We start from the raw sequence: 27820 nt of genomic DNA on the forward strand, positions 1-27820 counted from the left end.
TGTAAATAATGATACGATGGGAACTACTACGAAAACGAATTTCACCCACTTTTTTACTTCTGTAAACCTGTGATGTGTCAATAGAGCTGATTCTGATATTACCTCCATGCAATAACACCAAACTTTATTTCCACATTCCACATTCATCCGTGGCATAACATGTTTTCACATGGGGGTCAGCACAGCAGTACATAATCCATTTGGGGGTCCTTGACATGAAAATGGTTTGTTAGCGGTCACTCTTGGCGCCGTTCTAGCAGCTACCTCACATTTCAATGGTGCCTATATAGAATGCCTTTATCCAAAGTGCTTTACATTCACACACACACACACACACACACACACACACACACACACACACACACACACACATTCTCACACCAAACGGTAGAGAAAACCATGCAAGCCAACAACCTTCTCATGAGGAGTTCTGTGTCTTGCTCGAGGACACTTTGACTCCAACCCTGGGGTTAGAGGAGCCGGGGAATCGAACCGGTAACATTCCGATTCCCAAGCGGCCGCTCTACCTCCTGATCCACTGAGCCACCCCCCTTTTGTGCATGGGCCTTGTCATCAGTTTAAACCAGCGGTTTCCAACCTTTTCTGCATGGATCAATTCAAGGCCCACTTGCAAATCTCGAAGGCGTTTCTTTCTTTTTTTTATTATTTGTTTTAATATTAATGTTATATTCTCATTAAAATCGTAGTGTTTTGCCAAATATTTGTGGGCCACATTCAATATTCTCATGGCCCACAGGTTGGGAATTGCTGCATTAAGACCTGAGGCCGATTCAAAAAAGGTTTTCTAAATCATAACAGTTTTTTTGTTGAAATATAAAAAAATAAAAATAGAATATCCCAAAATATTTTGTTCCAGGGACCCCCCAGAAGCAAATATTTGAGTTACAAATGTTCGCTTTGAAAATATATATTCAACGATTTGCACAATCTTTCACAATGTTTAAAAAATAGCAGATCTACAAGCTCATATGAGCTGTGAGCTTGAATATCTGCTACTTTTGAATAGCCAAAGAAATCTAAAATGACACAGGTGCGTTCCCAGTCTTAATGGGTTAAACCATTGGTTCTCAAAGTGGGGTCCGGGGACCCCCAGGGGTACTTGAGGGGATACCAGGGGGTCCCCAGCTAAAGGATTTATAGGAACCAAATGGACCCTTATCGGTCTGTAACTCTGAGAGTGTACAAACCCTAACGGGTCCATTTGGTTCCATTTGTACACTCTCAGAGTTAAATTAACATTAATTTTACAATATGAATTGGGGTCCCAGAGGTATAAATGCCATTAAATGGGGGTCCGTAGCCTAATGCATGTTAAACTGGGGGTCCTTGAAATTAGAGAATCACAATCAATTGAGAATCACTGCTAGAGAGCGGTAAAAACATTCTCTTATTGGGGTCCCTGGCTTATCTTTTCAAATGGGGGTCCGTGGGGTAATAAGTGTCAATTTGGGGGTCCTTGACATGAAAAAGTTTGAGAACCACTGGGTTAAACATTCTGTTGCAGTTATATTGGTGAACGGCTGCTGACTGTGAAACATCAATATCCTTTCAGCAACACTTCCTTGTTGAGACGTGTGTTGAAATAGAGCTTAGCTGGGAGTGGTGACCCCTGTTCTAGACAGAGCTGACAGTAATAACAGTTAACACGGAAGCAATGCTTGGATTATTTCTTGGAAGGTGTTGTAAATGACCAGTGGTGGACATTTACAAGTACATTTACTTGAGTACTGTACTTGAGTAACTTTTGTTTCAGTATCTGTACTTCACTTGAGGTGTTTGTATTTTTCGATACTTATGATTTGTGTCGTACATTTCAATGTAAATAAATATTGCACTTTTGACTCCACTACATTTCTAGGAAGGGAAAAAGCACATTATGAACGAACCACCTAACCTACCTGAAAATAGCAGATCTACAAGCTCACAACGCATTGCGATATAATTATTCTTTATCGATATTTCTTTTGAAAATGTCTGTAAAATCTTTGGGGGTAAAAGTTGAATAAAATAATATAGTTTGAATATAGCAATACATTGATATTAAAAAGAAAAAAAACGTTGCAATTTGTACTTTTGTTGTTTATGATTTTTATTCAGCATTAGTTTCAGAATGTAGTAAATGTGGTTACAAGTACAATAAGACAATACAATTCACATAACGTTTAACACTCAGCTGGTTCAGAGTACAAGGCTGGTTCAGTTCGACACAACATTCAATTTTCCCCATACCCTCCCTCCCTCCCTCATGGGTCTTTAGTCACCGTTCGTTTCACCACATGGAAAAAAGAAAGAAAAAAATCAGCAAAGTCCACAACATGCTCTAGAGGGGAAAATAAAAAAAATTAAATAAAAAAAAAAGGAACATAACCTAAGAATGCTCCTTTCCCCCTTTTCTCTCCCCTCCTCCCCAACAGAGAACAAAATAGACGAAGGTAGGAAGACTGAGTGACGGCGTGAGGGACAGGTGGGGGGGGTGTCTCCAGATCAGTGGAGGGGTTTTGTCACAGGCAACCCTATGTGGCATCAGGGAGTCTTGTCAGATTAGTAAGATAGGTTATTATGGTACCCCAGGCGGACATAAATCCACCTGGTGATCCTCTTAAGTCAAATTTAATTTTCTCTAGTTTCAGGAATAACATTACATCTTTCAGCCATAGATCTGGTTTCGGGGCACATGGAGATTTCCACTCTAGGAGGATTTTCCTCCGTGCCAGCAGTGTAAGAAAGGCAATACCATTCTGTGTTAATTTATTAGAGGTCAGATCTTTGGGCAGGACCCCAAAGATAGCAGTTACAGAGCTAGGCTGTAAGCTAATGTTAAACATTTGTGATAAGTGTCTAAATATGGTAACCCAATAACTCTCCAGTCGAGGACAAGACCAAAACATATGGGTTAAATTTGCCGGGGATGTATGGCATCTATCACAGCTGTCATCCACAGTAGGGTATATTCTAGACAGTTTGGCTTTGCTATAATGAGAGCGGTGTAAGACTTTGAGTTGTATCAAGCTAAGTTGAGCACACGAGGTACTGCCATTCACTCGGATCTGAGCCTGGTTCCAGATATCGTCTGTGATGGATTCCCCAAGTTCCCCCTCCCATCCTGCTTTAATTCCATCCAGAGAGGTGACCCTTAAAGAGGATATAATGTTATAAATAGAAGACATGAGGCCCTTTACCTGCCTGGGAGCATCCAAGATAGACTCCACCCCTGATCTGGCCGGAATATTAGGGAATGAAGGATTATATGTTCTGACAAAGTTGCGAATTTGAAAATATCTAAACAGGTGAGAATTTGGGAGTTCGTATTTAGTTGCCAATTCCCCGAAGTTAGCAAAAATTCCATCAATGTATAAATCCTTTAGTTTGGAGAGACCCAGCCTATGCCACATAGAGTAACCTGGGTCTGTCCTTGCCGGGGCAAATAGGTGGTTGTTTTTTATAGGGCTATAAAGGGATATTTCACGGAGGCCAAAGAAGGTTCTGAATTGGGACCATATCCGCAGTGTGCTTAAAACAATAGGATTGGAAGATTGCTGATTAGGAGAAATAGGCAATTTAGTGGTGATTAAGGCCAATAAAGATGTATTGGGACAGGAATTTGCTTCAATTTGACACCAGTCCAGATCAGGGTTGTGGGCCCAACAAGTGATTTTAGAAATGTTAGCAGCCCAATAATAATACTTCAAATTAGGCAGGGCAAGGCCACCGTCATCTCTGTTTCTCTGTAGGTATTCCTTCTTTAATCTTGGAGTTTTACCTCCCCATATAAAGGATGAGAGTAATGTATCAAGTTTACAAAAAAAGGATCTGGGGATAAAAACCGGCAGAGCTTGAAATAAATACAGAAAACGGGGCAGAACATTCATCTTAATACAATTTACTCTCCCTGCCAGAGATATATTGATAATTCCCCATCTATGTAGGTCCAATTTAAGTTTATCAACAAGGGGTAACGCAATTTGTACTTTTGAATAGGTAAGTAAGTAACCATGTGCTTTTGCATACTCAAGTATTTCTAAAAATAAGTAATCCAGTACTTTAACTCAAGTACAAATTTGGTAGCCTACTGGGGTTGAGTACTTTGTCCACCACTGGCTGTCATAGTAACAGTTACACGGAAGTGATGCTGGGATTTCTTTGTAAGTTGTAAATGAGGCTAGATGGTTATCTCCCCTTTGTGTTGTCTGAAAGAGACAGCAGTAGGACAGCTGAGAGGGAGACAGTGTTGTATAGACAGACAGTAGGAAAGCTGAGAGGAAGACAGTAAGCAGTCTCACGTGGCCAGACTGTTGCCTCCGACAATTTTCAAACGCTTCCGGTCATACAGTCTGGAGCACGAAAGCTCTGTTGATGATCAAGCCATAAAGCGGATGTGAAGCCTCCACCCCACTTCTGCTTCGTCTTTACAGTCGCACAAAATTAATGTATCCTAATATAAATCTAAATCATCGAAGCATATATAGCTTGCCACTTGAAATGGAATAAATGGCAGAAATGGAAATAAAAAACGTAAAGTAATTTTTTAATATATTTTCATGAATGGAAATGACAAATATATGACAGCTTCCTGCCTCGGATTTCGTGTTCCAGACTCTATATACAGTAGCATTCGGAGATCGTGAAATAGTTGTCTGGCAATATACGCGAGACTAGTGTAGCAGACAGTAGGAAAGCTGAGAGGGAGACAGCTTAGGAGAGACAGACAGTAGGACAGCTGAGAAGAAGACAGTATAGTAGTATGAATCAGTATGAATCAGAATCAGCATCAGCTTTATTGTCACATCACAGGTTTACAGAAGTAAAAAAGTGGGTGAGTGCATAGTTCCATCGTATCGTTATTTCCATAGAAAAAAGCGAAGAAGCTACAGTTCATGTAGTTTTACACGTACGCTGCTGTCGAACCACGGTTTCTGAGTGGGATAGATCAGAACAGTCTTTTTTGGAACTATGTCGTCTGTGCATTACTGCTCAAACCAGTGACTGAGTTGGCCGGTAGCAGCTGGATGGAATAGTGGTCAGAGCTTCCAAGCGGTGGATGGCAGAGAGCTTTGTATCCATCTTGGAAGGGTGTGTAGTAGTGGTCAAGAGTGTTGTCACCACGGGTGCTGCAGTTGACATGCTGGTGGAATTTAGGAAAAAAACCTTTTTAGACCACTCCGGTTGAAGTCACCTAAGCATATGTATATTTGCGCAATCTGGGTGACGATTCTCCTGTACACTGATAGCCTGGTGTAATTCCTTCATTACTGTGTCCTTGTTGGCTCCCGGATGGATGGACACAGCAATTACACCAGGCTATCAGTGGACATACTGTATATCTGAGCACAGTATTTGTGGGCATTAATAACTGGTCATCATGTTATGTGATGCTTGTCTTTCACTGTTAGAGCAACAGAAAGCTCCTATTGTCTGAGGCATGGCATTATGTGTTGCATATTGCACGTTTGAATGTTTTTACTCATAGGTTTTTAATTATTGGTTGACCCAATTGTGTATGCAATTGTGGCAAAAATGACTAACTAATCAATTTATGCTTTGCGCGACAAGTGTCGACCGACGCCTCGCGCGACAAAAGTGGCATCAAAATGACAAAAATGTCTATATGATAGACCTGTCAAAAGAGTAGCAAAAATATGTTTTAAGTAAACTGGCTCATTTACTTTGTCATATGACGGAGCATAAATTAGGCATAAAAGAAGAGATTGCGGAATCTTATTTCAGCAGCTTCTATAGCTTGTAGGCTATTCAAGCTGTTGCATGGCATAGCAAAAGCAAAAGAAAACGGTTTGGTCGTAATGCTTTGCCAAATGTCTAGGATGGTGGTATCTAGGAAGGCAGACTCAGGATGCATTGTAGGAGGTGATTACTTATTTACAGTGCTTAATGGATTAACACATTAATCCATTAAAACCGGGAAAGCGTCTGTGCCATTTTAGATTTTAGCATTGGCTATTCAAAAATGTGCAGATCTACAAGCTCACTGCGCACTTGTATATCTGCTATTTTTTGAGTTTTGAGAGTTTGAGAACTATTGATTTAGAAGGCATTTGTAGAATCGGCCTCAGGCTTTAATGGGTTAACTCAATTTCCAAACATAATCCAAAAGTTAATTGTGATGATTAATGATTAAAAAAAAATCAGAAAATAAGAAACATCAACTCAGAAAAACAACAGAACAAATGGCGTGTGTTTCAGCGACACAGCCATAACCTCTCTGTTCAGTGGCCTGAGAATCACTGCTTTTATAGTGTGAGCAATCCCATATGCTATAGTGTGAGCGACAGTGTAAGAATTTCACACAAAACCTTAACTTTGAGTCATTTTTCTTAGGAACCATGCACTACCACCAGACTGACACCCAAGGCCAGCATAGATCCTGTATATCTCTTGTTACAGTGCAGGCATCAGCTTTGCTGGAACTCTGCTGGTGGTGTCCCTCATAGGTTGCTGGTTAGGACAACGCAATTTGCGTAATGTTTATGATAAAATGGTAAAAAAAAAAAAATCTGCTCGGCATGTGTCTCAAAGGAGGGCTGTGGACACGTCAGAAACCCACCTACCAGTGACATCATCGTTAGACAGATTTTTTTTTTCAAACAAGATTTCAAATGTTTTAATTCGATTTGTATTAACGCGAGAACAATGGCTTCCATTATAGCATGCACATTTTCCAGGAATAGAAAGCCTGCCGTTTCTATAAGGTGGGAGTACCAATCGATGATGTCACTGGTAGGCGGGTTTCTGAACTGTCCACAGCCCTCCTCTGAGATACAGACCAAGTAGACAGAAATGGTACCATTTTATGTTTGAAAATCTGTGAAGTCGTCCTTTAAAGTATCAAATGTATTGTGACTTGGCAGGGTGATGATCTCGGGGGGTTCACCCTGCGGACCCTCTGCCTTGTCTGTGTCGAGGTTGTGTAAGAGTCAGTGGTGGGAGAAGCACTCTGATTACTTACTTCAGTAAAAGTAGCAATACCACAATGCACTCTGTTACGAGTACAAGTACTGTATTCAATATTTTGCTTGAGTATATGTACAAAATAATTGGTATCAAAATATACTTTAAGTACCAAAAGTAAAATGACTTTCAAGTTTTCAGGTTTTCAAAATGTATAGAAAACTTTAGAAAATAGCTTGCAACGTGTCGCATCGCGACGCGTTGTAAGCTTGTAGATCGGCTATTTTCAAATTGCCATAGTAGGCTATATATAGGGCTGAAGAGGTTATAGTATGTTTTGTAATAATAATAAAACCTGCAAAGTAACTGGTAACTCAAGTATTCAAATAATTGTAGTAGAGTAAAAGTACAGTATTTTAGAGTAGAGGTAAAAGTATTGAAAAATGGAAATATTCCAGTAAAGTAAAACATAAATCCTCAAAATTGTACTTAAGTACAGTACTTGAGTAAATATACTTTCCACTACTGCATCTGTGCAACCTGGCTGAGTGCCCCCATCTCCTCACGTTGTTCTGCCGTTCAATGACCCAAGTCTGGAAATGCAGACTTGGGCAGAGGAGAAGTACTGCTCTAGCAGCTCTTCTTCATCAACAACAGTTTCACAACTGTGGTGATGTACCCGGCCAGTCATGTTTCTTAAGGCGTTCTGGCAGCAAAAGTTGGTAGCAAAAGGAGAACTTCCTGGCCCTCTTGAAATGACCTCCTGCGAATTAGCCTTATCACAATTCTGCTTCTGACGCTGTGGAGCACGGACCAAAGGACTGATGGCCAACTCCTGGAACTGCTCAAGCGTATCTCTCATCTTTAATACATAAGAGAGAACAGCGCATTGCTCTTACTTGAGTAGCTACATTTCCAAGACAAATATTTTACTTTACATTTCTAGGAAGGTAAAGTACTGAGTCCTTTTAGGTTGGCTGTTTTTTATTTTCTTCCCTAAAATGCAATTGGCCACACTTCTGCTCTCACACTAGACGTGTTTCTGGCTTCCCCCTCCGCTCGCCTCTTTCTTACATATTGTATGGGTGTATAGGAGTAAAAGTATTTAGTTCTGGTTCCTCAGTCATGTTCTATGTTTTTATAGGTGTTTCCACAGGCTTTGTATAAAGTAGTGGTTCTACAAGCAAGCACATCAGTGCAGGTGGTTTCAGAGAGTTACAAAGTTCCAATAAATTCATTATGAAAACATTACAGCAATTCATTGATATAAAAATGTTGAAATGGACTTCTACTTTTACTTTTACTTGTACTTTATTTTTCAAAGCATGTACTTTTGAATACTTAAGTATATTTAAAAGAAATTACTTTTTTACTCTTACTTGAGTAACATTTTGACTGAGCTACTTTTACTTAGTAGTGGAGTCAATTTGACCAGGAGTATCTATACCCTTTACTCAAGTACTGGGGTCGAGTACTTCGTTCACCTCTGCCGTACAGAAGCTGGAAAGGGGAGAATCCTGTCGAAGCTTGCGGTACCTCTCTATAGGCAAATAATAGGAAGGGGGGCCACCTATTCCACTGCCCCTGACTCTGCCACAAACCCTCTGAGCATGGATTTAAGAGTTTTATTAAATCGTTCCGACAAGGCCGTGGATGGTAAGGACTTGTTTTTCACTTCCTTAATTCCCAGCAACTTAATTCCCAGCAAACTTCTCTACAGAGTTTTGATGGGAAATTTGTACCTTTGGGGAATCCCCACCCCCAAAAACATCTGGATCAGATACTGTCGTTGGCAATCTGACGGGCCTCGACCTTCCCAAGTGGGAGGGCCTCAGGGTGCTTTGTAGCAGGGGTGTGAAGAGTAAAATAGAGGAGCAGGGGCTGAAATGTCCAAAATAACAGCACAATCATGAAATCCAGTAGAATTAATGGTTATCAAAGCGAAATGATTTTATCATCTACTCAGGCTTTTGTGCCCCAGACAGTTGTTAAGTTGCTTGATCCACTATTTAGATATTTGATATTCATTTTATCAGACACGCCCCCTTCCTATACAAACCCATTATAACTTCAAACAACATTTTTAACATGTTAGATTCATCAAAAACACCCGTCCTTGGTTCTGGTGACTCACCCTGCCCTCCTAATACGCGAGGGGGCCGTGTTTTTTCGATTACTTTTTTCATTTATTTTATTTAATTTCTTTATTGTATTTAATCTTTTTCATTTTCCAAAAAGAAATATTTAAAAAAAGTTAAAAAACTGTCTGGGGGGCTGACAAAAGCCTGAGTAGAAGATAAAATGAAGTTTTTTTTAAAAGTGAAATATCCCTTTAAGTCAGTTTTCGCATATAATGCAGAAAGCATTTGCTTGATTGCCTCGAAGTGTCTGTCAGTCAGCAGTTGTGTGATGATCAAAAAAGGGAGAGAGAGAGAGAGGCCCGTACTTGACAAATAAGATTGAAATAAACAGTATAACGCTTTTTTTGTCCACACATACCTATTTGTCTCACAATAACACATTGACTGCCAGAGTTTATTCATAATGTACTCACCCCTGTGCCAGCGATTTGCGTGTTTTTTTGTTGTTGTTATTTTGTAATTATTCATTCAAATATGAAGTCTGGCTGCGGTTTTAAACACATACGACAGATCTACCAGCAGAGAGCAGCAAATCGACACCTTGACCACTCGCTCACTCGCTCGACCCCCCCCCAAACAGGCTAAAACAGTCCATACGTCATAACCGGATGTGACGTTTTCGCAGATCGGCGATCGGCTTCAGTTCGATGTGATACACGACCTGGATGGCTGTTCGTCACCCCGACTAAAGAAAATAGAACTAGAGCTCTCCGTTAGTTTTTTATACCGTGTGAAAAAAATAGTTTTTCCCTATTCTCGCCTAAAATGCCTAAAAAAGGCCTTCCGAGAACCGGAAACGGAATCTGCGTCATGAATCCGGAACTCGGTGAGTGTGATGTAACCAGAAAACGAAACTGATGATGAAAAATTCACAGAACACCGCGATCACAGATTAAACAATAAAAATTCCAAAGAACGCATATATGCGATTTTCAGAATTGCGGCAATCAAGCGATGGATTTGAAAAACGCATATATGCGATCTAGGCAATCAATTTGTTAAGACGGACATGTGCGCGCACGGCCCGGTTTGGTTTCGATCTAAGGGCTCGCCTTGATATACTTCGTTTCGCATGGTGTCGCACATCGAAAATACCCGATCTACAAGCTCACAGCGCGTTGCAGAAAGGCAAAGAAAAAGGCAATTCTCTTGAATGCTGCCTTCGGGTACGGCATGGAGAGGGAGCATTTGCATTTCTTTCACCATAGTAAAACTGCATTCATGGTCTGGAGAGGGCACTTTTTACGGGTAAAAGGGCAGGGGCTTGAGCCCCCATTGATGTTCATGTGTGCACATGCCTGCTTTGTAACATAATCACACACTACCAAAATGTACTTTGTGACCTGCACTATTCCTTTGTAATGGGCCTACAATATGCATGGCGATGCGAGTGAAGAGGGTATACACTGCCTGTAACCTGGAGCTGTAAAACTGACACTGTGGGCATGACTTGCAAAATTGGACATTGTCCGCGACCATAGCTGAATGGTTAGAGAGACTGTCTGGAAAACCGGAGGACCCACGTTCGACTCCAGGCCTCATGTGTCGAAGTGTCTCTGAGGACACTTAACCCCTAACTGCCCCCCCCCCCCCTCCTCTATGGGCAGCACTCAACTGGGTGATGTAGCTGAAGCTGAAAAAATACTGCTGTGCTGTGACCAATATAAACCATTCTAGGGAACGTCCAAAATAATCATATTTGAACTGGGGACCCCCCACCCTGACAAGCACTTGGAATTGTAGGAGTTGAGGCGTTTACATTTCGTTTGACTCTGTTCCACAGATAGATATTGTGAAAATAGCTGATCTACAAGCTCACAAGTGTGTTGCAAGGCGTATTTTCACAATTTTTGCCTCTTTATATTATTTATATTATAGTTTGTTGATTACTTTTGATGCAGTAATGGTATTTTTTCATTATTATAAAAATAAATCTCCAAGGTATTAAAAAGGTATTAAAATTCCTTTACTGTTATCTGCCCCCCCCCCTCTCTCTCTCTGTCTCTCAATGGAACACTGGAACAAGGAAACTTGAGAGACAAAAACAATATGTAGGCCTACACGATGAGTGATTAATGAAGGGCAACTTTTAGGTTGGAGAAGGATCCAGGCTGTGGATGGAGGGTTCCATGAATTATGATTGTTGAGTGTTATTATAGTTGTTATTGTCATGAGTGGACACTTTGAAACACTGTCTCTCAACTAACGACAACCAGCTTTACTTGTCCAGTTCTGCCCTCCTTTGCCTTGGTAGCAAATTAGCTCCTTCTGAACAGATGACATGCCATCTGTTTTTGCTCTTTTCCTGTACCATGTTTTCACTGTGGTCTCTCGCATGCCGTTGACTTTAATTATTTTATTATACACTCTGTTGTCTTAAAAAAAAGAAAGAAAAAAGAAAGTTTTTCTCCAACAAAGAATTGAAAGCACATTCAGCTATTTTCACAGAATTGAGGCAGCTATTATAGCAATCATTTCTTCTAGCTGTCTTGTTGTCTTCACGTGATGCAATTGTGTACAGGTACCACGTGCAATACTGCAAATCTCCTGCACATATTAATGAGCATGTTACTTTACGAGTCACCAAAGTTAAACAAACAAAATGTTTATATGTTTTTACATTACAATGAAGAATAATATATAGGCTATATTTTGAACTCCTTTTAAAAATAAAAAAATCCTACGGACACGTTTGTCCTTGTAGGCCTACGGACATGTTGATGACCTCTGCTCATCAATAATCTTGGTTCCTCGCACTTTATCCTGTCTTCTCTACCTCCTGGTCTGGATCCACCAATTTGTGGTAATGCTTAATAGCCCAAATTGTCCAGGAGGGTGGTAAGGAAGGCAGACTCAGGATGCATTGCCAAAGGTGATTATTTATTACAGCGCTGGGCCAAACACATTAACTCCATTTCCAAGCATAATGCAAAAGTTCCTCACAAAGACCTCACATTCAGGACCTCTGCTGTAGAGCAACTACAGCTTAACCCTCTGGACTCTGTATTACCCCCCCCCCCAAAAAAAAAAGATTTGGTGTGCGCTGTTGTTCCCAACCGTGTTTACATGCCTTTTTTTTTGCTGATGGGTTTTGGATTATTGTTTAGACCCAATTTTTCATACAAGAGAAGTCAGTGTACAGACTGGATGTTGACCTCATCTCACGCCGGGGGGGGTCTAATCACTGCGACCTCATTCGATACAAATACGTTCTTGTGTGGTTTCCCATGATTCACAGCAGCTCTCTCATAAAGAAACTGTGACTTGGCAGGGTGACGATCTCGGGGGGTTCACAGGAATGTGTGTAACCCCCTGCGGACCCCCTGCCTTGTCTGTGTCGAGGTTGTGCAACAGTCAGTGGTGGGAGAAGCACTCTGATTACTTACTTCAGTCAAAGTTACAGAGTACACGTACTGTATTCAATATTTTTCCTTGAGTATATGTACAAAATAATTGGTATCAAAATATACTTTAAGTACCAAAAGTAAAATGACTTATTATGCAGAGTGTTGTGGGCTTGTAGAATATGGGCTTGTAGATCTGCTATTTTTGAATAGGCAAAGTATAAAATAGGGCTTATTTGGTTTTACAATGATCTAAATCTACAAAGTAACTTGTAACTCAAGTTTTCAAATAATTGTAGTGATGTAAAAAGTGCCTCTGAGATGTAGTGGAGTAGAACTATAAAGTATTGAAAAATGGACATACTCAAGTAAAGTAAAAGTACCTCACAATTGTACTTAGATAAAGTACTTTAGTAAAATTGCTTAGTAACTTTCCACCATTGGTAAAGGCCAGTGCACACCAATGCAACTCCTTGCAACTCCTTGCAACATGCAATTACTTGTAACCCTTGGCAGTTGCAAGAAGTTGCATTGGTGTGGACTGTTTTGTTGCAAAACTGTAAAACTGTTTTGTTGCAAGGAGTTGCGACTAGTTCATTGGTGTGGTGTGGCCTTAAAGGGTAAGACCACTTTGGTAGAGGTTTGGGTTGTGTAGTTACCTTGCCATGATGTAACTCCAAAGGTGGACAAGAAATAAAAAATAATTGCTCCATTGATTAGAAATTGATAATTCAAAATATGCTCCTCATTGACTTACATTGTACGGTAAAACAGCTCTCAAAGTCACTCTTTTAGCGCATAAACAAACACAAACAAAGTTGATTCAGACAATATAGAACATCACCAAACCCAGTACTGTTTTTATTTTTTATAAAAATGTTAACTTCCTGTTGATTTTGCTATTTTTATCAAGAAGAAAACCCGGACTGGATTCGCGGATCCGGATCTTCAAATAGTAAAATAAGTAGGAAGTTAACATTTTTATAAAAAGAACAAACAGTACTGGGTTCGTGATGCTCTATATTGTCTGAATCAGCTTTGTTCGTGTTTGTTTACGTGCTAAAGGAGTGAGTTTAAGAGCTGTTTTACCGTACAATGTAAGTCAATGAGGAGCAAATTTAGAATTATCAATTTCTAATCAATGGAGCAATTATTTTTGATTTCTTGTCCACCTTTGGAGTTACATCATGGCAAGGTAAATACACAACCCAAACCTGTACCAAAGTGGTCTTGCCCTTTAAGTTTTTGTTCTGTTTGTGTCAGGCATTCTCTGGTTTTGTCTTTGTTGTCAAATGAGATCCACACACACATTTCTCACCTCTGGATTGACTAGGTTGAAATAAGGTTGATGTTTCAGTCACAAGGATCTTTCTCAATTACAAACAGATGACAATCTCAAAACCACACACAGATGTGTGCAGATGTGTTGTTTGTCTTGTGGGATTCTCAATAGTTGGTCTTCTGTATGCTGACTATCTTGATGGATTTGAGGACACACACACACACACACACACACACACACACACACACACACACACACACACACACACACACACACACACACACACACACACACACATATATATACACACACACACGCACACACATACACACACTCAACCATTAAAGACTACAGTATTACAACCACAGACTACTATTGGTAGTAGACCGTGATTGTGCTGGTCAGCTCCCTGCAGTAAGTGTACTTAAATACAGGTCAAACTGTGATTCTCTCTCACGTATTTGAAATAACCTTTTATGTCCCTTCTGCAGGAAGGACGGTGAGCCTCCACTGATAAAAGGTTTGATTCCCGTCCTTGGCAAGGCAGTGGAGTTCGGCAGAGATACTCTTCGGTTTCTAACGGAGCTGAAGAGCAAACATGGAGACGTCTTCACAGTTCAGATAGCAGGTAGCTGTTTGCACCTTCAGTCTAAATTATTTAAATACTGAAGCATTCTATACTTAGCAAAGTTTTTTTCCCTTAGCATGAAATCTTTTTGCCAAAAATAGCCGATCTATTTTCAGCAGTGTTCTGAACCATGGGTTTTCAACTGATTATGAACCAGGGACCACCACCCTGACTGAGAATCAACCTGGGGACCACTGTTGTGTTGGGAGGGGTGATATGGGCGTGGTGTGGGGGGGAAAGCTTGACAATAAATAATGACTGTTAAGGCCTAATTTAAGTTGTTAATTCGAGGTGAATTAAATCAAGCCCTTAACAGTCATTATTTAACTGAGATATGCTAGTGGTCCAGAGCTCAGAAAAGATCGAGAACCACTGATCCATTCCTTTCCCATGGTTGCCCTTATTCTGTTCTCTTAACCTTCCATATTAAACTCATGTTAACTGATCCATTGCAACATATGTATGAGCAAGCACATGCGATTGATATGGGCACATTTCCTACTAATGATGACTCAACCAGGTAAACCCTTGAAATTCTAACTCCCATTTCTGTGGGAGTTCTTGACATCCGACTTCCAAGTAACTGACAACATTGATGCGTCATCATACATCATACTGTTTCTCAACTAGTGGTCGATAAAATAAAATATAATACAAATCTTCACTTTCCTACATTACCAAATGCATGGTCAGGGACCACATGCAATACCTTCACGGACCACCAGTTGAAAACCCATGTTCTAAACCACTGCCCTAAATCCTAAGGGTTTTCTGAAAAACCTGTTGCTACCATATATAGGAATGGAGTTAAAATGTGAATCACATTTGAACTCCATTCCTAGGTGGTTTGAAATGTGATTTAACCCATTAAAACCGGGAAAGCATCTGTGTCATTTTAGATTTTAACAATATATAAATATATACCAGGTATCTGTTTCCATGTGTTGTTGTTTTTTTGCTGTGTTCAATGGTGTTGAACCACCTGGCTTATCACGTTGACCTTTGACAGTACTGACAATACTTACACACTGGCACACCTAAATCTAACCCATTCATTCATTAGTTTTATTAGCTGCAGCTGTGTTGCTCATGTTTAGTTAATGTGGGCAAAGGCAAATAATAGAACATGTAGGCAGTGGTGGAAAAAGTACTCACATTGTTTTCTTAAGTAAAAGTATCAATACTGTTACAAGTAAAAGTCCGGAATTCAAAATTTACTTGAGTAAAGGTACAAAAGTATTGGTATCAAAATGTACTTAAAGTACTACAAGTAGAAAGTACCCATTGTGCAGAATGTCCTATTTCACAAGTTTTCAAATGTATAAAAATCTTTTGAAAATAGCAGATCTACAAGCTCACAATGAGTTGCATCGCGACGCATTGTGAGCTTGTAGATCGGCTATTTCAAATGGCCAAAATACATATAGGGTTGAAGTGGTTAATGTATGTTTTGTGAAATCTGCAAAGTAACTAGTAACTAAAGCTGTCAAACAATTGTAGTGGAGTAAAAGTAAAATATTTGTCTCTGAGAAGTAGTGGAGTAGAAGTAAAAGTATTGAAAATTGGAAATACTCCAGTAAAGTAAAAAATCCTCAAAAGTGTACTTAAGTACAGTACTTGAGTAAATGTACTTAGTTACTTTACACCACTGCATGTAGGGCCGTCAGGTAAGTTCGGAAAATGACATCACTTTGACAAAGACATCAGCAACAATACCATAAGAATTATCTCTGAATGTCATATAGACAAAATGTATTAATAATGGCAGTGTTGAGATGGTGGAATGCTTCAGATATCACTCAGTATCATCCTGGACAGAAAATTCACACATCCTGACCTGAACACACTTTACTTACAGTATGTCATCTGCAATCTCACAGCACTTCCTTTTACAACCCATATAACTCTACTGCACCCCCTGCACCCCCTGCTGCTTAATCATGGCAACTGCGCAAGTGAGAACAACATAAACCGTGTCACACATATTATGGCTCTAAAACCATTCCCTCAATCATTTATAGACCTTATAGGCCTTTATTGATCTCTGTGGAGACGTTCGGGTGGCTTAGCAGTCCTACAGTATGCATGACAAAACAAAAGAAACAAACATTTTTAAAACAGGATAGATTCAGATAGAGGAACAATAGAGAGATACAGCTATAAGTGTAATACAAGTAAAAAACATGTCATAAAGATTAAACAGTCACAAGCCATCTGCACTTGGACTGACTGAGTTAGTGAAGTGTGTAACTATTAATAGATATAGATATCGTCGCTGTCGGGCAGAAAACAGCCATCTCCATTTTTCTACTTTTAGATTTTTTTTTATAAATCAGTGCTTTACGTCTGTCTGTGTGTGTGTCTCTCTTTCTCTCTCTCTCTCTCTCTCTCTCTCTCTCTCTCTCTCTCTCTCTCTCTCTCTCTCTCTCTCTCTCTCTCTCTCTCCCCCTCCCTCTCTCTCTCTCTCTCTCTCTCCAGGTAAATACATGACGTTCATCATGAACCCTCTCCTCTTCCCGTCCATTATCAAACATGGTAAACAGCTGGACTTCCACGAGTTCTCGGACCAGGTGGCCCCGCCCACGTTCGGCTACCCGCCCGTGCTGAGTGGCCGCTTTCCGAACATGCAGAAGAAAATCCAGCAATCACAGCGCCTCCTGCAGGGCGACGGCCTCGCCGCGCTGACAGAGAGCATGATGGGAAACCTCATGCACATCCTTAGACAGGACCACCTGGGGGCGGAGCCTGGAGGTAGGCGTGGCGTGATTATTACATCAATTTTTCGGCTAATCGCAATAATTTGTATTGGTATATGTATAGAAACTGCTGGAGGAAATTAACATGTAATTATTTCCACATCGTTGTCCATGCTCTTTTAACCACTTTCGCAGGAAGAATTGCCGATCTACAAGCTTGTTGCGACGCATTGGGAGCTTGAAACTCTGCTATTTTCTGCGAACATATTTTAATTTAGAGCTAAAACAGAAAAGACACTAGTTAAAAGCCCTGATGGACTCCGGTCAACCAACTTTGGGGTTTAAGTGGTTAACCACACCTGGAGTCCCTGTTTTTGGCATTTAGGGCAAATTTTTTTTAAAATTGAAAATAGAGCTTATTGTGAGATATAGTGAACTTGCATCATGAGATATTGTGAACTTGTAGGTAAGCTATGTTGGTTATTTTTTGATTATTTTTTTTATTGGGTATATGACCTATTTTGGCCATAGTATATTATGCATTTTGATTATTATTTATTTGATTATTGGTACCATTAACAAACATTGTCTGTAATGTATTTGCATATTTCAGTTAAAGGTAGGGTAAGTGATTTGCTTTTGTTAAAATAAGTGTTAAATAGCTCTAAGTTCTGATAGTACTCATTGCTATTAGAGTGTTTGTTCAGTATAAGGAGTCTCTATGTCTCTCCAGCTCTTTATTAAACAGCAAATGCATTTTCAGGTTGCAGGTTGTCACTTACCTGAAAATATACATAATTCTGTTTACTAAAGAGCTGGAGAGACCCCTGTGACCGAACAAACGCCCTGTAGCAATGATTACTATCAGAATATAGTACTTTAACCTTTTAACAAAACAAAATAAATAACAAAAAAATATCTCTTACCCTAACTTTAATTGTCATATCTGCCATGTGCAACTTTTGTTTACAAAGTTCCAACGCATGCCAACAACAGAATTACATTATGATTAATTGCAATTATTTGTATGACAATTAATCATCAACGAAACTTTGCATGATGGACAACAGGGGCCCCTGCAGGTTGGAGGAGGTGCAGCCTGTATGAGTTCTGCAGTACGGTGATGTTTGAGGCTACGTTCCTCACGCTGTACGGCCGCCCGGCGGACACCCGGCGCCACAGCGGCATGAGCACGCTCAGAGATGACTTCATCAAGTTTGACAACATGTTCCCTCTGCTCATCGCACGCGTCCCCATCTGGATGATGTGGGGCACCAAAGCTGTCAGGTACAGAAAGGAATTCTGGCGATTATCCTGTTGATTGCTTTGATTATTAATTGAATAATCGAGAAGTGTGTTTATATATATATGTGTGTGTGTATATATATATATATACAGTATATATATATATACACGGTATATATATATATATATATATATATATATATATATATATATATATATTGATATATATATATACATTGATATATGTATATCAATGTGATTTTATTTTTTATTTTTTTATAACCAACTAAATAAATGTGTCTGATTAACCATTTAGGCTCTATTTCATACTTAATCGTAATCGTACAACTGTGTTGTGCAAAAATAGCAACATCTGCACGCTCACTACACTAGTGAGCTTGTAGATCAGCTAGTTTAGCTATTAAAACCATTTTGAAAGAAAACGTTGAAATTTCAGTTTATTCCCACAGAATCATAGCCTGGTAAACCATCCCGTTGCGTTAATTCACAATTTAATGTTTATACGCATGAAAATGTGAATTCACATGACCGGGATGGTTTACCAGGCAAACAAAATCAATTATTTTTTATTAAAATTGATTAAAATTGATTATGAATTATTTTGTTATAATGATTAAATTGATTAGTTTGATTAATCTGTTGCAACCCTACTATTATCATGACCAGGGAGAAGCTGATCAGGTACTTCCTGCCTCAGAGGATGTGTCGTTGGTCCGACACGTCTAAGTTCATCCAATTCAGATCCAAGTTGTTTGAGGAGTACGACTCCATGGGAGACGTCGACAAAGCAGGTAACAAAAACACGATTTGGTAGAGTCCTACACACCAGATCAATGATTCTCAAACTATTATTATTATTATTATTTATTTATTTATTTTTCATTTCAAGGACCCCCAGTTTAGTATGCATTAGGCCACGTAGCCTACCACCATAACTCTGAGAGCATACAGATGGAACCAAATGGACCCTACACTCTCAGAGTTACAGACTTATAAGGGTCCATTTAGTTCCTATTAATCATTTTGCTGGGGACCCCCTGGAACACCCCCAAGGACCCCTAGGCCCTAGGGGTCCACGGTTTTGACCAATGAAAAAAATATTCTGGACTTTTACTTGTAACAGACTACAATGCAGTATTAATACGTTTACTTATGTATGAAATGTGAGTACTTTTTCCACCACTGGCTACACGTTGTGAGCTATATAAGCTAATTCCAGGCCCAAAAATGTCAAACAAAATTGTCCTTTTTTAGAAATGTCAGTCCCTGCCCTTCTAACATTCTCTGCACGTCCCTGCTTTGTGTTTTGTCCATGTCCAGCGCATCACTTTGCCATCCTGTGGGCGGCTGTAGGGAACACGGTACCGGCTACGTTCTGGACCATGTACTACCTGGTGGCCCACCCAGAGGCTCTGAGGGTGGTCCGACAAGAGGTCCTGAACGTCCTGCAGCTGTCTGAAACGGAGGACGTCACGCACAGAGACATCACTCTGACCAAAGACCAGCTGGACCGCTTACCATACATGGGTAGGTTTGATTACCAAGGCAGTCCTGTTAGATCAGTGGTTCGCAAACATTTTCATGTCAAGGACCCTCACATTGATATGCATTTGTACGCATACCCCCCCATCTGAAAATATTTTGTGCCAGGGACCCCCCATATAAGATTTGTGTTGTTAAAATGTTTAAAGGGATAGTTCACCCCCAAAATGACTTTTTTTCGATCGATTACTCACCCCATGGAGCCTTGAATTCATGCAGATTTGTTTTGTTTTTGTCGCACTAAGTTGATGACTGTTGTAGAGTTATCAACAACAATGGCCTAAACTCAATCGAAAATCGGCGATCGAAAACCGTCGAAAGTTGCCGTTTTCAAGATGTTTTGGCCATTATCTCTGGAACGGAAGGGTAAGGGTCCATTGGGTTCCATTAGTACACCCTCAGTATACACCATGAAACCCAGTGCTTCTTGAAACGGCAATGAGCTCTTTGTCCGGTCCTGTCAAGAGCACAGAAAGAAATGTCACCTCAAGCCAAAAAGAAGCAGATATGAGCCTTCTAGAACCACTGGGACGTGTTTTTCATGTCCTTTAAGCCCCGTTGAGCTCTTTCACTCTGTGGAGAATCAACACAACACTGTCCCTTCGTTCTGACCATTCTTTTCATGTGTGAAACAGGAGCTCAGTGACAGCATCTTGGCACAGGACATGAAGACCAAGAGGGAGGGGCTATGAGGAGAGGACATTTACATTTAACATCTTATTAACCCCTTTAAACTTGGTGTTTAAACTAGGCGAAAAACGCTAAAAACATTTTTAAAAAATAGGTAATTTGAAGAGATTTTAGATCAGCTATTTTCAAAATGATTTATAATGTGTTTTTGGTTAAGTTGTTATGTAGACAACTTCTCTAAACGTTTTTTTTGTCTCGAGTGGCTCGTGCCGAAATGACGTAGGCATTGGAAATGTACTGGAAATGTACTTTAATACTTATTTACTTAATATTGTTGCTGTCCGGCAGAAACCAGCTAACTCAATTTTTCCGCTTTCGCATTTTTTCCCATAAATCAGTGCTATAGAGACACACGGCCGGAAGCGGAAGGCCTACAAATCCACGCCCACTTTTGACACTCGGGGTCCGTTAGAACGATGAACTGCAGCTCTCAATGCAATCTCTATGAGAGGCATTGTAAAATACTGTCATTTCACTGGTTAACTACTGAGGCTGTAGCGATTTTTTTTTGTGTTCTAATAATCTGTCCCATTTGTTTAATTTGTCCTTTTTAATGTCCCATATCTTTCATCTCGATATACTACCCACAATATACTATAATATACTCCATCAGTATGTCAAAACCGCTAGCATCGGAGATCCCGAGTTTAAGTGGTCGCATGATATATACGTCACGGACGCATCCTTTGAGGTTTTCAATACCCAGAAAACTGGCGAAAGTGGCCGTTTTCAATAGGTTTTGGTCATTATCTCTGGAACAGAAGGTCCAATCTGCTCAGTTCAAAGCTTGTTGAATGCGTGACTTTGAGGACATTAAGCACGCAATGACACATTTTCGTTTTTTTAGGGGAGGCGAGGTCTTAGTTGGGCAGGCGGCCGCCTCTCCTGCCTCTACAGTGGGTATGCCACTGGTCGGCGCTCGGCGCTCGTAAAGACAGTGATGTCACTGAAATGCCCGTCTGCTGTCTACCCTCTGCTGTGTTAACATTATGGGTAACTCGTTAAAGTGGCAAATTAAATGTGAAACACATCAACTATTAAGAAAACAAGAAGATATGTTGACAAAGACACTCCATACATTTGGAAACATATTTTTATTTAAATCAATATCGTCTTCAGTTAATGCAGGATAATTTTAAAAGTAGGCTAACTTTCATATCCTCTCATAGGGAATGCATTGGCAGCTGCAGTTCATCGTTCTAACGGACCTCGAGTAGCGGCGCTGTCTCAAAAGTGGGCGTGAAATTTGTAGTCCCCGTGTGTCTCTATAGAACACCCTTTACGTCTGTGTGTTGATTAAAAAAATATTGAACCAATGAAAAGTATTAAAAAGTGACAAAACCAGCTAACTCCATTGGATCCTCAAACCTTCTGCTAAACCAGTTAAGTCCACCAAAGGGGGGTGGAGTTAGCTGGTTTTGCTGACTCCAGGCTCCACCCGCTTTTGACCTCCAACCTCATTGAGAGCTTGGAGGTCCATTCAGCTGTTCTTATCAATGATGAACAAAACCTCCTAACTCCACTTTTTTTGTTTTTGTAGTTTCCTGAAAAATTAACATTTTGGAGTTAGCTGGTTGCTGCCGGACAGCAGAGATATACATATTTATTTATGTATGTATGTATTTATTTAACACATTGACCGCCAGAGGTTAATCTCATAATGTACTCACCAGTGCCAACGTTTTATTGTTGTTTTTTGTTTTTTTCACGTCGCCATAGACCTTGTTAAAATCCTTAGGATTGAGCTGACCACGTGTCAAACGGACCTCCATTGTTGTAGTTAGAACGGTTTATGTTAAACAGTGATCAGCGAGGAGAAAAACTACAATCGAATAAAATGGCGTTACAGTGTGCGCTTTAGAATGGAGTCCTACGGGATCTGCAAAACGGGATCCTGAATAATTCCATTTCCGGTGGTGTTACGATGAAATGTGCCGTACTAGAAAATTGAAAAAAGGTTTTTTTTTCGAAAAAAAGGAAAAAGCACCACAGCCCGTAGGCTACGGGATCGGCGCTGTACAGTTGGATTTATCGGCCCGTAGGCTACGGGCCCGGCGGTGAGAGTGTTAATAAGTCATTCATGCCGTTTCTGACGTTGTTGTTGTTATCATTTGTTGTGGCGCGATGCTCACGTGGTTCTGGCTTTGAACAGAATTCTGGGAATCGCACACAGTGGCAGTTTAACAGCATCCTAGATCCCCCAGGATAGGGGAGACAGTTTAGTCAAAAGCCGAGAGGTCACATAAGGTGTTCTGGATGACACACATACCGCAGCAGCCAACAGGAAGCTCTGTATAGCGCCATGCAGGCCAAGAGGGAAAGCAGCGATTTGAACACCCTGCTGTCAATCAGCTATTCAAGAGGAGAAAAGGGATGAGCGTGGAGAGGTGGACCTGACTGCCAGCGCACGGTGACCCTTGACCTCCCAGTCACTTACTGCTATTCAGCTAAATGACAGAACTCAATGCAGAGGAGGATCTACTGAACTTGTGGAAAGCACATGAACAAAACACTGCCTTGCCTTTCACAGTCTACCATTTCTGCCTCAAGCTGTGGTGTGAGCAGTCTCAGATTTGTGTTGCAAAAATAATTTAGACCATGCTTTAATGTCTTAAATAAATGGAAAGCATCAATGTTGAGGTGTAACAGTTTCCATTTAAAGTACCCATGTTGTTGTTTTTGCTTTTTACTTGTCTAGTATGTTGAAATGGTATGAATGCATTTATTCTTCATCTTATTTGTCTAAAGAACGCACAAAAACATGGCGCTTACTTTATACACACACATTTACACTCAAAGGACCACAATGGATATAAGTGTTATTATCATGAATTGCTTAATCACTTAAACCCTATATGGTTGACCGGAGTCCCTCAGGGCTTTATACTAGTGTCTTTTCTGTTTACGCTAGACATTAAATAACTTTGCATAAAATAGTAGATCTACAAGCTTGGGGATCTGCTATTTTATGCGAAAGCTTTCCCCACTGTATACTGTATTTTGACATGTATCGTTGTCGGTTGCACTGTTGTTTTGTCCAGTTGCTTGAGTGATGAATGTTTAATGGACCACAATAGAAACAAGTGTTTTTTCAATCGATCAATCAACGTTTAAAAAGTACAAACAATTGATTAACGAGCGTTAACGATGTTATATTGAACGTTCACAGACAGCTCCATCAACGAGAGCCTCCGTCTGTCGTCGTCGTCGATGAACATCCGTGTGGTCCAGGAGGACTTCAGCCTGACGCTGGAGGCGGAGCGCTCGGTGGCCGTGCGGAAGGGGGACGTCATCGCCCTGTACCCCCAGAGCATGCACATGGACCCCGACATCTACCAGGACCCCGAGGTACACCCCTAAACCCTAACCCTGATCATTTTTTTTGGGGGGTCCTTAAGGATAAGGATAATTCCTTTTAACAGGACGTTCATGAAAGTCCTTGCGGGCTTGTTTCCAATGAGGGCCTGTGAGCAATTAGGGGTTAAGAGTCTTACTCAGGGACAAATTTCATTTCATCGACACATATGCTGGCGTGGCCTGGAATCGTACCTGGGGCAACCAGGGCCTCTGGCTCCCTAGGCGGGCTCACTAACCACTCAGCTATGGCCGCCCTTAAATCCGTTGGAGAAACACTGATACAGCGACGTAAGTTCATCGGAAAACTGTTGGGATTTAGGAGCGTTTTTTTTTTAATCGGCCTCAGATCTTAATGGGTTAAAACTTGAAGACCGGGACTGTGTCATTTTAGATTCCTTTGGCTATTCAAAAATAGCAGATATAAAAATGACACACAGATGTGTTCCCGGTCTTAATGGGTTCCTTGTCCTCTGCTGTTCGCAGGCGTTCCGCTACGACCGCTTCATCGAGGCGGGAGGTGAGAAGACGGACTTCTTCAAGCAGGGCCAGAAGTTGAAGTACTACCGCATGCCGTTCGGCTCGGGCTCCTCCATGTGTCCCGGGCGATACTTCGCTCTCAACGAGATCAAACAGTTCCTGGCGCTCATGCTCGTCTACTTTGACCTTCAGCTGGTTGAAGGTCAGAGCAAGGCCACGCTGGACTACAGCAGGGCGGGGCTGGGCATCCTGCTGCCGACCAATGACGTTCAGATCCGCTACAGGCAGCGCAACGCCTGATTGGACGAGACTGCGGGCGGGTGGGCGGGCGGATGGATGGATGGATGGATGGATGGATGGATAGGGCTGTCACAAATCATGATATTTTACCTGACGATTAATTGTTATACAATTAATTGCAACAATTACATTTTTGGCATTAAACATTGGAACATATCAATATTTCTGTTTGGATTTTAGGCTTCATCAACAAAGATTCGACATGGCAGATATGACAAATTCATATGGCAGATATGACAAAAAACATAAATATATAAAGAAATTACTAATAAAATTGTGGAAATAGACAATCTCTTGGAAATTGTGGAAATAGACAATCTCAACTAGCCGAGCTTGTAGATCTCCTGTTACCATAATTTTTGGAATTTGAAAAGGTGTGAACATTTTTCAACATGGAAACGATTATGAACGATAATTCAAAACATAATATCGATTACCTCAAATAATTGCAATCAGCCGATTATGTAATAAGGCCTATTATATGGGATGGATGGATGGACGGATGGATGGATGAACGGATGAACGGATGAACAGATGAACAGATGAACAGACTGAGGATTTTCTTTTTACCTTTTAGAATCATCCATTCCATTTGAACTGAACATTGGTATCTTACTTTTTCATGTTTCTGTTAGTTTGGGAATTTGTTCGGTTTATTTGCTTTCATGATGTAAATTTATGGTTAATGTTTAACTTTACTGTGTGTGTCTTTGTCACAGTGCTACTGTCAGTGGTGGACATTAAGTACATTTACTTGAGTACTGTACTTAAGTACATTTTTTGAGTATCTGTACTTTATGTATAGTGTACTTAACATATACTTACTGTATGTTTTTTAGAAGCATATGACTTTCACCTCCACTACGTTTCAAAGTCAAATATTGTACTTTGAAAATAGTCAATTTGCTATTTAGTATTATTCTATACTTTGACTCAAGTTCTGGAGTTGAGTACTTTGTCCACCACTGGCTACATATCTGTTGCTTCATATGAAAAAGAAAAACATTACAAAACTGTGAGAAACATTTTATTTGACATGATGCTAGACAATTACTTCACATAAACATCATATTTAATCATACATTGTGATAGTAATCATTGCTATAGAGTGTTTGTTCAGTAACAAGGGTCTCCCTGTCTCTCATGCTCTTTAGTAAACAAAATAATACATTTTCAGGTGGGATTCGGGACACCAATTTCATCCAATCAGGAGAGAGAACCCCACAAAGATCATTTATCAGCTTGTGTTTCAGTTCCAGCTTTGACTGACTGCTCGTTTAATTATTTCATTCATTACATTTTCACTTGTTTATCCTGTATCATGTATGATGTCTCTCCTGATTGGATGGGGGACGGGGAGAACAAGCAGTCTATAGCAATGATTGCTAATATAGAGCTATTTAACACTTATTTTAACAAAAACAATATACTTCCATTCATTCACTGTTTGCTTATGTCTACACTACTGATACAAAAATTACTGATGTGGTTGTCGTGACAACTGTAGAAGTGCAGCAGGGTCTGAAGGGGTTCCAGGGGGTCAAAATGAGTTAATTTAGCATCAAATCAGTTTAACCACTTTAACTCTACTCTATACTTAGGCTGTATGAAAATAGCATACGTGTTGGTGTCCACCTGTCCTTGACATGAAAAGGTTTGACAACCACTGAATTAAACAGTAAGAGCCGGTCAGACGAGTCAGATTTATATTGTTACTAAAAAGCATTGTATTATAAATGTATGATTTGTTTGTTTTCCTTGTACACTCTGTTGTTGTGAGCTTTTATGCTATAGGCCCACCAGTGGATTAGAAAATATTTTGTCCAAATCTAAAAGGCAGCCGATCTAAAAGCTCACAATGCCTCACATCTTGTGAGCTTAAAGATCGTCTGTTTTCACTATTTTTGAACGTTTTAGAAAAACAATTCAGATAGAAAACCTTAATGTTTACTTTATGTTCTCTTATAATCATCTACTTTGACCTTCAGCTGGTTGAAGGTCAGAGGAAGGCCACCCTGGACTACAGCAGGGCTGTATTAATGTTTCCTTTTCTTTATAAAAGTGTTTCCCAACCAACAGATCGGGACCCATTGTTGGCTCACGGAACCATTTTCGTGGGTCAAGGAAATTATATATTTTTTTACTTTTTTTTTTTTCCTTCAGATTTTCAAAAATACATTTTAAATAATCAGAAATGAAAAGATTCCGTCCCTAAAACACAAGACAATTCCATACATTTAAAAAACTTGTAATACATAGTAAAAAATACCATACCACGTCCATATTGTCGGTCATCCAAAGTACAATGGGCTTAATTGGTTAATGTATGTTTTGTAATAATAATCGAAATCTGCAAAGTAACTAGTAACTAAAGTTTTCAGATGATTGTTGTAGTTCAGTAAAAAGAACATTATTTGGCTCTCAGATGTAGTGGAGTAGAAGTACAAATTTTTTTTTATACTAAAGTAAATTAAAAGAACCTCAACATTGTACTTAACAGTACTTGAGTAAATGTACTTAGTTACTTTCCACCACTGATTTTCCTTGCTCAAATGTTTAACCCTGAACCAGTTTGATAACTGAATATTGAACAAATATTTACCAGTGAGGAAGTTTAGCCCACGTTATTAAAGTTATACATTTACATACAACACCCTATAGGAACACAAAAAACAATGAGTCATTCCTTAAAGTTTGTTTTTGCACTACAAAGTGAGTAAAGTTCAAGCAGTGTAAGCTTTTTCAAATAATTTAAATTTGTGATTTCTAGTAAAGAATTACATTTTCATCTGGTATGATTGATAACATGCAGCTACATAAAGAACCAATCATTAACATCAGTGTGACATGTTGTGAACTTGTATATCTGCTATTTGCGAATAGCTCAAAGTACAAAGTAGGATAAGCGGTTGAAACAAAACTAATTTACCATATTAGACTCACGTTGTACTTCACATGTCAAATTAATTTGTTGTGTTTCAATAGAATACATCTGTTAGGAAAAATAGTTGAATGTCTTGATTTGACATTACAGTTAAATTAACCTTGCTTTATACACATTTGTTGTCTTAACAACTTAAACTAGGTATATTTAGATAACGGGTTCCCTCAGGGCTCTGTACTAGGTCCGTTAGTATTTCCTTCTATACCAAATATCTTTACCCAAAATAGCC

General features: G+C 39.9%; 1 protein-coding gene across 1 annotated transcript in view; it reads left to right on the plus strand.

Annotated features, from left to right (window-relative positions):
* Positions 1–26410, plus strand: part of cyp7b1 (cytochrome P450, family 7, subfamily B, polypeptide 1) — a 33811-nt gene extending 7401 nt beyond the window's left edge. The window contains exons 2-8 of the mRNA XM_080439462.1: positions 14183–14319; positions 16798–17070; positions 18086–18302; positions 18948–19072; positions 19602–19808; positions 23683–23861; positions 24354–26410. Of these exons, the coding sequence (XP_080295588.1) occupies positions 14183–14319; positions 16798–17070; positions 18086–18302; positions 18948–19072; positions 19602–19808; positions 23683–23861; positions 24354–24647 (1432 nt within the window). The 3' untranslated portion in view covers positions 24648–26410. The remainder of the gene's footprint in view (positions 1–14182; positions 14320–16797; positions 17071–18085; positions 18303–18947; positions 19073–19601; positions 19809–23682; positions 23862–24353) is intronic.
* The last annotated feature ends 1410 nt before the right edge of the window (positions 26411–27820 follow it).

The sequence above is a fragment of the Gymnoscopelus braueri genome, assembly GCF_963280865.1.
Source record: "Gymnoscopelus braueri genome assembly, chromosome: 10".
Lineage (NCBI taxonomy): Eukaryota > Metazoa > Chordata > Actinopteri > Myctophiformes > Myctophidae > Gymnoscopelus > Gymnoscopelus braueri.